At 35.6% G+C, this 14412-nt stretch overlaps 1 protein-coding gene across 1 annotated transcript; it reads right to left on the reverse strand.

Annotated features, from left to right (window-relative positions):
- On the reverse strand, positions 13410-13814 carry LOC109847266 (uncharacterized mitochondrial protein AtMg00810-like). Its single transcript, XM_020416505.1, has one exon. The coding sequence runs from the start codon at positions 13812-13814 to the stop codon at positions 13410-13412; it is 405 nt and encodes a 134-aa protein (XP_020272094.1).

The following is a 14412-nucleotide window of genomic DNA, read 5'->3' on the forward strand; positions in this document are numbered from 1 at the left end:
ATGGAATGACTTTGTGAATATGTCTGCAAGTTGATTTTCTGAGCTGTAATACACCAGCTTCACTTCACCTGATCTCTGCACCTCCCTTAAGAAGTAATACTTAACTTTGAAATGCTTTGTTCTTCCATGAAAGACTAGATTCTGTGAGATGGCCAGAGTGGCCAGATTGTTCACAAAGATCTCTATGTTATCATCTTGATGCACATGCATATGACGCCCCCGAGTTCACACAAGGCTGTAGTCTAATGTGAAACCAAGGATGTCAAACCTGTCATGCACCTATACTGTGCAATGACATGTTTCATCATAGGAATATCCCTATAGTGGAAACAAATAAGACAGTACAGGTACAAGCAGATATAAAAGAGATGAAGATAAGAAATAGAACACAGAAATATTTGATAAATCTCCAAATAATCATGTCTCAACATATATAAAAGAAAATATGTCCAACAATCTAAAAATGATCCAAATCCTTAACTACAAGAGTCAACTGAAAAGTACAGAAGTTATCTCAGCTCTCAAAATGTAATACAAATCTAAACATCAACTAGAAATATAAACTAAACATCTGTGCAGTACTAAACATCAGGGGAAGGGCTACTAGGTATGATGGAGGCTCTACCTATAAGTGCATAGTCTACCTAGTTCATATACCCTGTACTAAACTGGGGTTAATACTTAGAAACTCACAACATGAGACTGATACGTCGAGCGAAACAATCCAAACAATGAAACCCTCATGTATATACCATATATCTCAAACCGTGAATCGGTAAATATTAACTCCAAACCTAAGAATAAATTAATACAAGAAAGATAACACAGGAAATATCATATCATACATCTCTAAAAATGTCATATCAACTTCTCATACTACCCTTAGTGGGTAAAACAGATATTGACACACTCGTGTATCTAAGTTGTGAAATACTTTCACAATGGATCATATAGATGATGTTAATATTCACATACACTTAGGTTATTTATCGAATCGTCCTTCTCTGGAATACCTCAACTCATCGCACCCCCGTACGGACCGGTAAATAGATATGTCAATTTATTACACTCCCGTGCGGACCAATAACTAGGTATGTTAATTCATTGCACTCCTATGCGGACCAATAACTAAGTATAATAACTTATCACATAACCATGCAGACCGATAGTTAGGTATATCAACCTCTGCGCATCTTTGTGCGGACCGATAGATAGGTATTTCAACCTCTACGCATCTCCATGCGGACCAATAGATAGGTATATCAACCTTCGCGTATCTCCATGCTGACCGATAAAGAAGTATAGTCCATTTGCAGTCTCATTGCAGGACCCGACTAAAACACTCGGAGTATAGTCCATACGCGGTATTATTGCGGGGCCTGACTAACCCCACCCAACCGGTCATAATTATAATATATATAATAATAGCTGTTACTCTTAACGATTGTATCCTATTTGGATACCCCAAACAATGTAATTATGCATACTCAATCCCCGTACGTGTACTCTCTGAACTATGTATGAATATCAGCTCACGTCTTGCACAAAAATGCTCACCAAACGAACACACAAGCAAAGGTTTAATCTCACAAAAGCCGACCTGATCAGTCGACCGACAACCTCATCGGTCGACTGATAGGGTCGTTCACAAAACAACAGGGTAAACACAAGCCCATCAGTCAACTGATGCTTTCCATCAGTCGACTGATGACCTCTCGTCAGTCGACTGATGGCAACTTCAGTCGATTGAACAGGCCAAAAATGCACAGTTTGTTCTTCTCTCGTGTTTTCTTCAAAAACTCGGCTTTTTATCACATTATATGAATAAAACTTGATTTCATTGTCACGTATACTTAATTAGGAGTTTGTTTAAACAAGATGAATCACATGAACACATAGATGTAGGGTTTAACATGCAAAACAACATAATTCTTGTTTATTCTGACAATCTAAAGCATATAAATCATATTAAACTGTAATTAACTCATTAAAATAAACCATAATGATCATGATCATGTCAATATCTCAGTTTTAGATTCGTTCTACTGTTCTTGACATAAGATTTAATCATAAATTTCACATGTAACATGTTTAACATTAGATTTAAACCCTAAACATAAAGTTAAACATATAAATCTTTTAAAAACATAATTTTTATTCAAGAGAAAGGTTTGGACAAAGGTAATGTTGCTTTTCACGTGTACAAGCCTCTTAAAAGAAAAACAAGTGATTACCCCATCACCAAACACCAAAAATCCTAATTTTCCTCGACATTCTCCTCACAAACTCTCCCAAAAAACTCAGTTTAGGGCTAGGGTTTGAGAGAGAGGAAGAGGGGCTGCTAGGGTTTAAAACTCTAATGAAAAGATGATAAATATATATATATATATACAAACCCAAAATAAACTCGTTTGACTCGAACTAGGAAACCTAGTCTAACTGGGAAATTAACCTAACTTTCTCATCCGATCTCGGAATGAGGTGATATAAGATTTGTTGGAAAGTTATTGAAGAGACCTACAACTTTAATCTTTTAAGTTTTTTCTAGATTCAAACTGCATCGGTGTGTAAACTATATCAACTTTTTACTGGTCATTTTTCCAGATTTCTCTTCATGCATGTTTTGTGCATTTGCACTCATATATTCAGAAATATACATTGAATTGATCTCAAATCAATTTCTATCATACTCAAATATCAAAATTTGTTATTTTTCACCATATAGCATATTTATTTTTATTTTTCACATAATATTCAAATTTTAAAGGTTTTACATTCTTCCCCCTTAACAAGAATTTTATCCCCAAAATTCCGCAATCGTATCATAAAGATTAATAATACTAGAAAAGCACGTCGATGTGATAATCCAGATAAGAAAACCATCATATACACATCTCGTACCATTAATCTCTAGATATGAAACATAGCTATATCTACACTTAACAATCTAGAATGCGAATACTCTCACTTAACCTCTAACTAAAGGGAAATAGTACGTCGGGTGAAAAATACAAACAAGGAACCCCTCATATATATACTATGTGTTCCGAATGATTAGGAGTCAAGTGTTAACACTATCATTCTAGCGTTAAGTATAAACATGACTAAACAACATATATAATCAAAACTACCTATGCATATAAGCACATATAAATATCAACATTGTACCTGCTCAAACATGTGTGGGTAGTCATAATGTACATCTTCCTCGCACTCCTAAGAAATATCTTCCGCTCCATGCTGGCTCTACTAAACTTTCACTAATGGAATGACTTTATTTCTAAGCTTTTTATTCTCTCTAGCAAGAATGCATATCGGAATATCTACGGTAGTTAAGTAATCCTAGATCTCGATCTCTGGTGCATCAATCACCCTCTGCTACTCCTCATCATGCAAATGCTTCTTGAGCATTGAAATATGAAAGTCATCGTGTATACTCGACATCGATCCTGGAAGTTCTTATCTATAGGAAACAGTTCCAATACACTCAATTATCTTGAAGGGATCAATATATCTTGGGGCAAGCTTTCCCCGTCTACCAAATCGCTGAACGCCCTTTATCAGTGATACTTTCAATATAATTAAGTCTCTGACCTGAAACTCTAGTGGTCATCTCCGCTGATATGCATAACTCTTTTTTTTGCTCAGAGTGGCAAGAATATGCTCTGTAATCAATGTCACCTTCTGTGGTCTACCTAATTAGCTCTGGCTCAAGCAATAGGCTATCCTCTGGCTCTACCCAACATATAGGCGATCTGCAAGGCCTCCCGTACAATGCTTCATACGGTACCATCCTGATAGTAGCTTGATAACTATTATTATATGCAAATTCAATCAATGGGATGTAGTCCTCCCAGCTACCCTAAAAATCTATCACACATGCTCGCAGCATATCCTCTAACACCTGATTCACCCTCTCTGTCTGACCATCGGTCTGGGGGTGGAATGAAAGTACCCTAGAGGGGAGTGAATATGGTTTATGCTAATCTAATCCGATATTAATACCAATTAAAAACTTATTAAAAATTTTATCCTAGCAAGCATGATATACAACAAGTATATGCAAGGATAAGCAATTAATACAAGAGTGAAATAAACATAAACAAGATAAACAAGATAGTGGGCAATATAAACAAAGAGCAATTAACAAAGGCGATATAAGATGAACATAAAAATAAGTACGCTAATGACAAACGCAAACAAGTGATATGATCACGTAGTTCTATCAATCACTTGACCTACGTCTTCGCTCCTCACCTCGAGGGATCTCCACTATCACAACCTGGTTTTCTACGTCACCCGAATAATGTTCACACCTTACACTCAATTTTCTAGTTCACTAAAAAACGTTCATAATCATTCACAATGTAACTACACAAAACCCACCTTAAGTGTTGGCCTCTCATATGTCTCCCTCAAGTGCTCAGAATTACGACCTACCTCTAGGCATTACCACCGACCTCACTCCTCTTGGGACAGACCACGTCTCTCACCTATACACTCCTCTTGGTGTATTTGTGCAATACAATGTGACCTCACAACTAAAAGCTCAATACAATAAATGATTGTTCTCTACTATGGATGAGAACACAATGAATGCTCACTCTCAATGTCACAAACCCACAACCCCAAATAATACTATGTATGCAATTACAATAAGCTCAATAGGCTGTGTGTGAACAAAGCAGAAAATTAAATATAAACTCAATGTAAAATCTAGCTTATATAAATTATAATCAAAATAATAAATAGCTAGAATTGAGTTTAGAAATTCTTCTCTAAAAAACAAGATGGAGAGATGGAGATTGAAGCTCAAACAATAAAGATGATCTCCTCCACTTGTGAAAACTCCTTCAAAAACCAAACAAACTTTAAAACAAACTTTAAAACCCTTAAACAATTTTGTACACTTGTATAAACAAATTTCTTAGATTAAAAACAGAGCTGGGTATGAAGTTGTATTTATAGGAACCCTAAAGCCAAGAGAAAACAAGGCAAAAAGACTAAAAACCAAAAACTAAAAAAGGCAAAAAAAACTAGTCGTTACAGCATCAGTCGATTGATACTGTTTATCAGTTGACTGATGAGATGACCGATACAGGCCAACAACACGTTATCAGTCGACTGAAGGACTTCGTCAGTCAACTGAAGACCTCATCAGTCGACTGATCAGTCGACCAACAGAAAATAAGAAACTTTTGAATATTTCAGGCATTTTCATCAGTCGATTGAACACTTGCATCAGTCGACTGATAACACATTATCAGCCAAATTAAAATAATAAAACTAATTTTTGAAGTGCTTTTAAAAATAGCAAATAAATTCAGAAAAATATAAAACTTTGTGAAATCTCATCATTTTGCAAAATCACAGAAGTATGAGCATGTTGAAAACTTGATTTTACCAAAATAACTTAAACAAAACTTTGAAACACTTTAGAATGGATTTAGAGACTTATATAAGATATGAAAATAGGGTAAACAAGTCTTCAATCCATAAGCATAATATTTTTCCAAATATAATAAAAAATAAAACATATGAATATGTATATGAATGTATATTTGTTTCATGTCTATATAACTAAACTAAACTAAAATAAATTATCCACATGAAAACAAACATGTATAAACATTTTTTGGAATTTATTTGTAAAAACTTTGTTTATGGATAAAACAAAAAACCAAAATGTGTGTGTATATATAGGGCAATATATATATATATATATATATATATATATATATATATATATATATATATATATATATATTATATATATATATATATACACACACACACACACACACACACACACACAGCACACCACAACCCACACACACACACACCACATATATATATATAATATATATATATATATATATATATTATATATATATATATATATATTCTTATATATATATATATATATATATACACACACACACACAACACAACACACATATATATATATATTATATATATATATATACTATATATATATATATATATATATATATATATATATATATATATAGCTATATATATATACACATATATACATATATATTATATATATATAATATATATAATATATATATATAATATATATATATATATATATTATATATATATATATATATATATATATAATATATTATTATAATATATATATATAATATATATTACTATATATATATATATTATATATACATACATATTATATATATGTGTATATATATAGATATGTGTGTGTTGTGTATATATATATATATGATGTGTGTGTGTGTGTTATATAAAATATATATATATATATATATATATATAATATATATATATATATATATATATATATATATATACTATATATATATATATATATATATCCAACAACACACACATAGAAACCAATAAAATATGTGTGTATAAGATATTGAGCTTAAAGTATCTACACACATAATATAAAATCTAAACTAATATACCAAGCAATGATCTTCATCTTCAATAAGCTCTTCTTGGTAAACTTACGGATGAAGCTTGAACTTAGATCTTTAACTTGAATTACAACGCTTCATACCACAATTCCGCCAACCTCCATTTGATATGATCGTGAAAGCTCGATTCTATCCAACCTCCAACATATTATTTGTCTAGAATAAATACAAAAATACAAATACTAGATAAACAATATTAGTCATAAATTATTTGTTAAAACATCATCAAAATAAAAAGGCCAACATAGAAAACACTACTAAATGATAACTGGCTGCCAAAAGCATTCTGAAAACTCCTCCAGAAATAGGATGTGAAGACTAAGCCTCGATCTGATACGATTGTCTTCGAGACTCCATGTAATCGAACGATCTCTCGGATGAAAATCCTCGTATATGTATCCGCCGTATAAGTCATCCTCATAGGTAAGATATACGCCAACTTCGTCAACCGATCTACTATCACCCAAATAGAATCATTTCATTTCTTTGTTTTAGGCAACCTTATAATAAAATCCATGAAAATATCTGCCCACTTCCACTCGGGAATGGGTAAAGGTTGTAGGGTCCCTACAGGTCTCTAATGTTCTGCCTTAACTTACTGATAGGTAAAATATTTGGACACATACTTTGTAATCTCTCTATGCGTGCCACTCTATCAGAAATATCTCTTCAGGTCTTTATACATTTTCGTGGTGCCTGGATGCACTGTATACCTGGTAAGATGTGCCTCATCAAATAGATCTCTCCTCTATTGAAGATTGTTCAGCATAACTAATCGACCATTCATTCGAAGGCCTCCATCTGCCCTAATAGTCCAATCAGCCTTGGGTTCATTAAAAATCACCCCCTTACAAGTTTGAATCCAAGAGTCCTCTAACTGAGCTCTGATCACTCTATCTCTCCAAGGTGGCTGTACTGATAAAGCTCCTAAAAAAAATACTGCTCCCTCCAATCTCTGGCCTGAAATCATAGTGGCTGAGGGTATAAATATCTCAATGAAATGAACACCTCAAAGCTGCAAGCCCGCGACATCGCTTCCTGCTCAACGCATCTGCTACCACATTCGCCTTTCCCAGATAGTACTGTATAGCAAACTTATAATCTTTAATAAACTCTACCCATCATCGCTGCCTCTGGTTGAGTTTTTTCTATGAGAAGAGATATTTTAACCATTGGTGATCTGTGAATAACTCAAACTATACTCTATACAAATAATGCCTACATGCCTTAAGTGCAAAAACCACTACTGCTAGCTCCAAGTCATGCGTGGGATAATTCTACTCATGAGTTCTCAACAACCATGAAATATAGGCCACAACTCTTTGGGTTTGCATCACAACACCTCCTAGACCCTCTAATTATGCATCCGTGTAGACGACAAATGTTTTATCACTGCTTGGAATAACCATTATTGACGCTGTATCCAATTTCACCTTTAGAGTCTCAAAGGCTTCCTGGAACTCCGTGCCCCCAATTGAACTATATACCCTTATGCGTAAGGCGTGTAAGTGGTGTTGTAATCTTCGAGAAGTCTTGAATGAACTTCCTGTAATAGCCGACCAACCTAAAAAATATGAATCTCTGTAACTACCTTCGGTGGCTCCCAATCAAGTATTGCTTTCACTTTAGCTGGATCCACTATAACACCCTCCTTGCTGATAATATGGCCAAAAACCTAACCTTAGAACTGATGCTCCCGCAAGTCTATAATGCAAAACAAAGATGATGCTCGTGCTCTACCTTTAATCTTGAACAGAAAAGGATATCATCGATAAAACAACCACAAACTGGTCCAAATATGGATGGAAAATCCGGTTCACCAACGGGTGCTTTGGTCAGCCCAAATGGCATGATAAGAAACTCGAAAGACCCATATCGAATCAGAAAGGCAGCTTTAAGAATATCCATTCTCCGCACTTGCAACTAAAAATAATCATAATGAATATCAATCTTCAAAAAATGCTACGCTCCCCACAGCTAGTCAAACAAGTAATAAATCCTTGATAGTGGATACCTAATGCGGGAGTGACCTTGTTCAACTCACTATAATCTATTCATAATTGCTTGCTATCATCCTTCTTCTCCACGAAGAGGACCGGTGCTCCCATGACAACAACTCTGGAAAATGAAACTCTGGGATAATAATTCATCTAGCTGAGTCTGTAGCTCTCTTATCTCAGCGGGTGTGATATGATAGGGTGCCTACTGCAACTCGATGTAGGAAAAAACCTCTCTCACTAGAGAAAATCTCGACATGTCCTGAAAGACATCTTGATACTCTGAGATGACTCCAGTCTCACTCAAATTTACACTCCGATCCCGTATCATCACCACCTTGACATATGCTAGAAATAACTCCGCATTCTGGTTACCCTATGAGGTTGCTACTATTTATACAAACCCATTGAATGCTCACAAGCTGACTGTCTTTGCAAAAGAGTCTGTACTAATGTGGTAGGATGATAACTAATCCATACCAAAAATAACATCAAACATCGAACATTTGCAGTACGATTAAATTAACCATGGACCCAGACTCGTCTAAACTGATGACACATCTTCTATAGATACTCTCTAAGAGAGACACCTTTTCCAAAGGAGTGGAAACTGATAATAGAATGCCTAAAGTCTGCGCTACAAGCTAATGTCGAATCATGACATCATGATAGATAAAAGAATGTAAAACTTCTGAATCAACAAGATTCGAGCTAGGAAGGAAATCACTAAGAAAGCTTCGCTTACACCAATGATCACGCGGTACGACTGCATAAACCTTGCCGGTGGCTGGCGATTACTATACTGATGGTGGTGGAACATATGGGACTGTTTGTCCCTTAGGAATCTTCTGGATGGTATGAATCTGGCCTACTAGCCCTTTAATCCTCGAGACGGCTGGATGTATCTCAAATCCTCTGCTACTTACCGTAACCCCGGCCCTGAGACTACTGATTTTGACCTTTGTCATGCTGGCCTCCTGCTGGTGTACTACGACACTTGTAACATGTACGTTGACTTCTACATTGCTGTGGGGCTCTCGAATCATGTTGTAGGTTGTGCTCTCTTCTTATGTTGTCCTTGTTGCTGGCGGTAAAAATCCTTACCCTGCTACCTGAGCTCTCTAGATTCCGCAACAGGTCTCTTCCCTTGTTATTATCACTATGCTAGTCATGATTCCATAATTAACTACAAGTATATCTCCCCGTTTTAATCGGGCTAGCTCTACTGTTTGTTAAAGAAGCAAACAAAATTTTCCCAAATAAGTGATATTCGCTACTCCGGTGAAAATCTAAAGTCAGTATTATCCTTTACGCTGAATACATCTAACTCCGCTTTAGTACCGAGTCGACGTTAAGAAATTTTCACATGTTTCTTCTATTTATAGGCTGCACATGAGTCCGGTGTGCCCTGAAACTATAGTGCTCTCAGTGTCTGATGTCTTTCTTATTCTTACAGAGCCAAGCCTCCTGCTCTACGGCTCTATCAACAGCTGGTTGTGGTGATAGTGAAATCATTAGTATTGCCTCTTCAAAAGGCACGACTAGTACAACTGGTGGTAGAACTCCAGAAAATGTAATGTGGCTCATTACTCGCTCCTCGAATGTTGCTAGTCTTTGCTTTTGCGATCGGCATTAAGAAGTCAATCAGATACTATAGTGCCTGATGTGGCTCGGGCTCTGCTTGCCCAGCTCTCCGGGTACTAGTTTTATCTCGACCGCATCCTCGTCCCGACATTTATAATATAAAGAGGAGAGATTAATAGACACAGTAAAAGAGGTGCAAATATATATACATAACATAACATATCACAAAGTATTCACACAAATACTTTTCAATCAAAGTAAGGTAGTCATAAATTTTTTTTTATAATTTTTGAGGTATACGTATTACGTCCTTACTCATTCTAGGAATTCCTAGCGGACTCTATACATGAATCCTAGGAAACCCTATCCTACCTGCACGATTCAACATAGGATGATCCTAAGGATGTTGGAACTAGAGCTATGATACTAACTGTGACACCCCCGGGTTCACACAAGGCTATAGTCCAAGGTGAAACCAAGGATATCAAACCTACCATGTACCTATACTGTGCAATAACATGTTTCACAATCATAGGAATATCCCTCTAGTGAAAACAAATAAGACAGTACAAGTACAAGCAGATATAAAAGAAATGAAGACAAGAAATAGAACACATAAATATTTGATAAATCTCCAAATAATCAGGTCTCAACGGATATAAAAGAAAATATGTCTAACAATCTGAAATAAATGATCTAAAATCTCAACTACAAGAGTCAACTGGAAAGTACATAAGTTCTCTCAGCTCTCAAAATGTAATACAAATCTAAACATCATCATGAAGTATAAACTAAACATCTGTGGAGTAGAACTACTAAACATATATAATGACGACTATGCTGAAAATCTGTTAATCTGCGGCTCTCCGAAACTTTGCTCCGCTGCTTGAAAAAAAGTGAAAACCATAGCGTTAGAGCGCAAGAAAGATCATCTCCATCCGTCCCCAAGGGAAGGGCTACTAGGTATGATGGAGGCTCTACCTATAAGTACATAGTCTACCTAGTTCATATACCCTGTACTAAACTAGGGTTAATACTTAGAAACTCACAACACGAGATTGATACATCAAGCAAAATAATCCAAACAAGAAAACCCTCACGTATATATCATATGTCTTAAATTTTGAACCGCTAAATATTAACTCCAAAACTAATAATAAATGAATACAAGAAAGATAATACAGGAAATACTACATCATAGATCTCCAAAAATATCATATCAAATCCTCATACTACCCTTAGTGGGTAAAAAAGATATTGACACACTTGTGTGACTAAGTTATGAAATACTTTCACAATGGATAATATCGATGATGTCAATATTCACCTACACTTAGGTTATTTATCGAATCATCCTTCTCTGGAATACTTCAACTCATCGTACCCATGTGGGGACTAGTAAATAGATATGTCAGTTCATTGTGCTCCTGTGCAAACAATTAACTAGGTATATCAATTCATCGCACTCCCGTGCGGACCAATAACTAAGTATAATAACTCATCACATAACCATGCGGACCGATAGTTAGGTATATCAACTTCTGCGTATTTTCGTGCGGACCGATAGATAGGTATTTCAACCTCTATGCATCTCCATGCAGACCAATAGATAGGTATATTAACCTCCACACATCTCCATACGGACCAATAAAAAGTGTAGTCCATCTGCGGTCTCATTGCAGGACCTGACTAAAGCACTCGGAGTATAGTCCATCCGTGGTCTCGTTGCGGGACCTAACTAACCCTACCCAACTGATCATAATTATAATATATATAATAATAGCCATTACTCTTAATGATTGTAACCTATTTGGATACCCTAAAAAATGTAATCATGCGTACTCAATCCCCGTACGTATACTCTCCGAACTATGTATGAATATCAGCTCACGTCTTGTACAAAAATGCTCACCAAACGAACACACAAGCAAAAGGTTCAATCTTACAAAAGCCAACCTGATCAGTCGACCGATAACCTCATCGGTCAACTGATACGATCGTTCACAAAACAATAGGGTAAACAAAAGCCCGTCAGTCGATTGATGCTTGCCATCAAGATGACCTCCCGTCAGTCGACTCATGGCAACTTCAGTTGACTGAATAAGCCGAAAATGTACAGTTTGTTCTTCTCTCATGTTTTCTTCAAAAACTTGGGTTTTATCAGATTATAGAATAAAACTTTATTCTATTGTCATGTATACTTAACCAGGAGTTCATTTAAACAAGATGAATCACATGAACACATAGATCTAGGGTTTAACATGCAAAACAATCTAATTCTTGTTTATTCCGACAATCTAAAGCATATAAATCATATTAAATTGTAATTAACTCATTAAAATAAACTCTAATGATGATGATCATATCAATATCTCAGTTTTAGATTCATTCTACTGTTCTTGACATAATATTTAATCATAAACATCACATGTAACATGTTTAACATTAGATTTAAACCCTAAATATAAAGTTAAACATATAAATCTCTTAAAAACATGATTTTTATTCAAGAGAAAGGTTTGAACAGAGGTAATCTTTCCTTTGCACGTGTACAAGCCTCTGAAAAGAACATCAAGTGATTACCCTATCGCCGAACAGCAAAACTCCCGATTTTTCCTCGACGTTCTCCTCACAAACTCTCCCAAAAACTCTATTTAGGGCTAGGGTTTGAAAGAGAGAAAGTGGGGATTCTAGGGTCTGAAACCCTAATGTAAAGTTGATAATTTTCATGAAAACATAGGTATATATATATATATATATGCAAACCCGAAATAAACCTGTTTGCCCTGGACCAGGAGTCTGATTGGGAAATTAACCTTTGGTATTTTGGCTGTAACTTTCTCATGCGACCTCAGAATGATGTGGTATAAGATTTTTTAGAAATATGTTGAAGATACCTACAACTTTGATCTTATAATTTTTTCTAGATTCAAACTGCATCGGTGTGTAAAACATATAAACTCTTAACTGGTTACTTTTTTAGATTTCTCTTCGTACATGTTTTGTGCATTTGCACTCATATATTCGTAAATATACATTGAATTGATCTGAAATCAATTCCTATCATACTCAAACATCAAAATATGTTATTTTTCACCATATAGTATATTTATTTTTATTTTTCACATAATATTTAAATTTTCGGGGCTTTACAATGCAGATCATCCATCAGCTTCTTCAACCATATTGCTTGATTTGTAGTTGCAATTGCTACAATGAACTCAACTTCTATAGTTGATTGAGCCACCTGCTCTTACTTCTTTGAACACCAAGAGAAACATCCTGACCCAAATGTGAAGCAATAACCAGAAGTACGTCTCATGTCTTCTACTGATCCAGCTCAATCAATATTAGAATAACCCTGCAACTTAAAGTCCTGAACTTTGCCTAACTTAATCCTATATGAGATAGTACCCTTCAAGTACCTCAGTACCCTCTTTGCAGCTACCATATGCAACTCACTTACACAATTTAGAAATCTGGACAGGACACTTTCAGGAAACATGATGTCTGATCTGGTTGCTGTGAGGTACATTAGGCAACCAATTGAGCTCCTGTAAAGTCCTTCATCTGCAGGGTCAGCTCCATCATTCTTTTGCAGTTTTTCTTTATTACCCATTGGAGTACTCACGCTCTTGCACTCCTCCATACCAAACCTCTTCAAGATTGCTTTCAAGTACTTCCTTTGACATATGAAGATCTCGTTTTGAGCTTGTTTGATCTCCATGCCAAGAAAGTAGGACATTTAACCTAAATCAGTCATTTCGAATACCTTCATCATATTCTGCTTGAACACAATGATCTAAGCCTCATTTCCTCCTGTTACCAGCAAGTCATCCACATAGAGAGATACAATAATCAAGTCAGAATCCAACTTTTTAACATACAAAGTGGGCTCACTTAGGCTCTTCTTAAAGCCTATGCTCAGCAAATGCCCATCCATCTTGTTGTACCATGCTCTGGGTGCTTTCTTCAAGCCATACAGAGCCTTCTTTAGCACAAATATCTTCTGCTCATGACCTAGTATGATGAATCCTTCTAGTTATTTAACATAAATCTCTTCCTGCAACACTCCATTTAGGAATGCTGATTTGACATATAACTGATACACTTTCCAACCCTTTTGAGCAGCTAAGGCAAGAACTAGTCTAATAGTATCTAACCTTGCTACATGTTCAAATGTTTCAGAGAAGTCTACTCCCAAAACCTGTGCATAACCTTTTACTACTAACCTGGCCATATGTTTGTTCACCGAGCCATCAGGGTTGAGTTTAGTCCTGAAGATCCACTTCAGTCCAATGATCTTCCTGTATTTAGGCTTCTCCACCAACTCCCACTTCTAT

The sequence above is a fragment of the Asparagus officinalis genome, chromosome 7 (assembly GCF_001876935.1).
Source record: "Asparagus officinalis chromosome 7, Aspof.V1, whole genome shotgun sequence".
Classification (NCBI taxonomy): Eukaryota; Viridiplantae; Streptophyta; class Magnoliopsida; order Asparagales; family Asparagaceae; genus Asparagus; species Asparagus officinalis.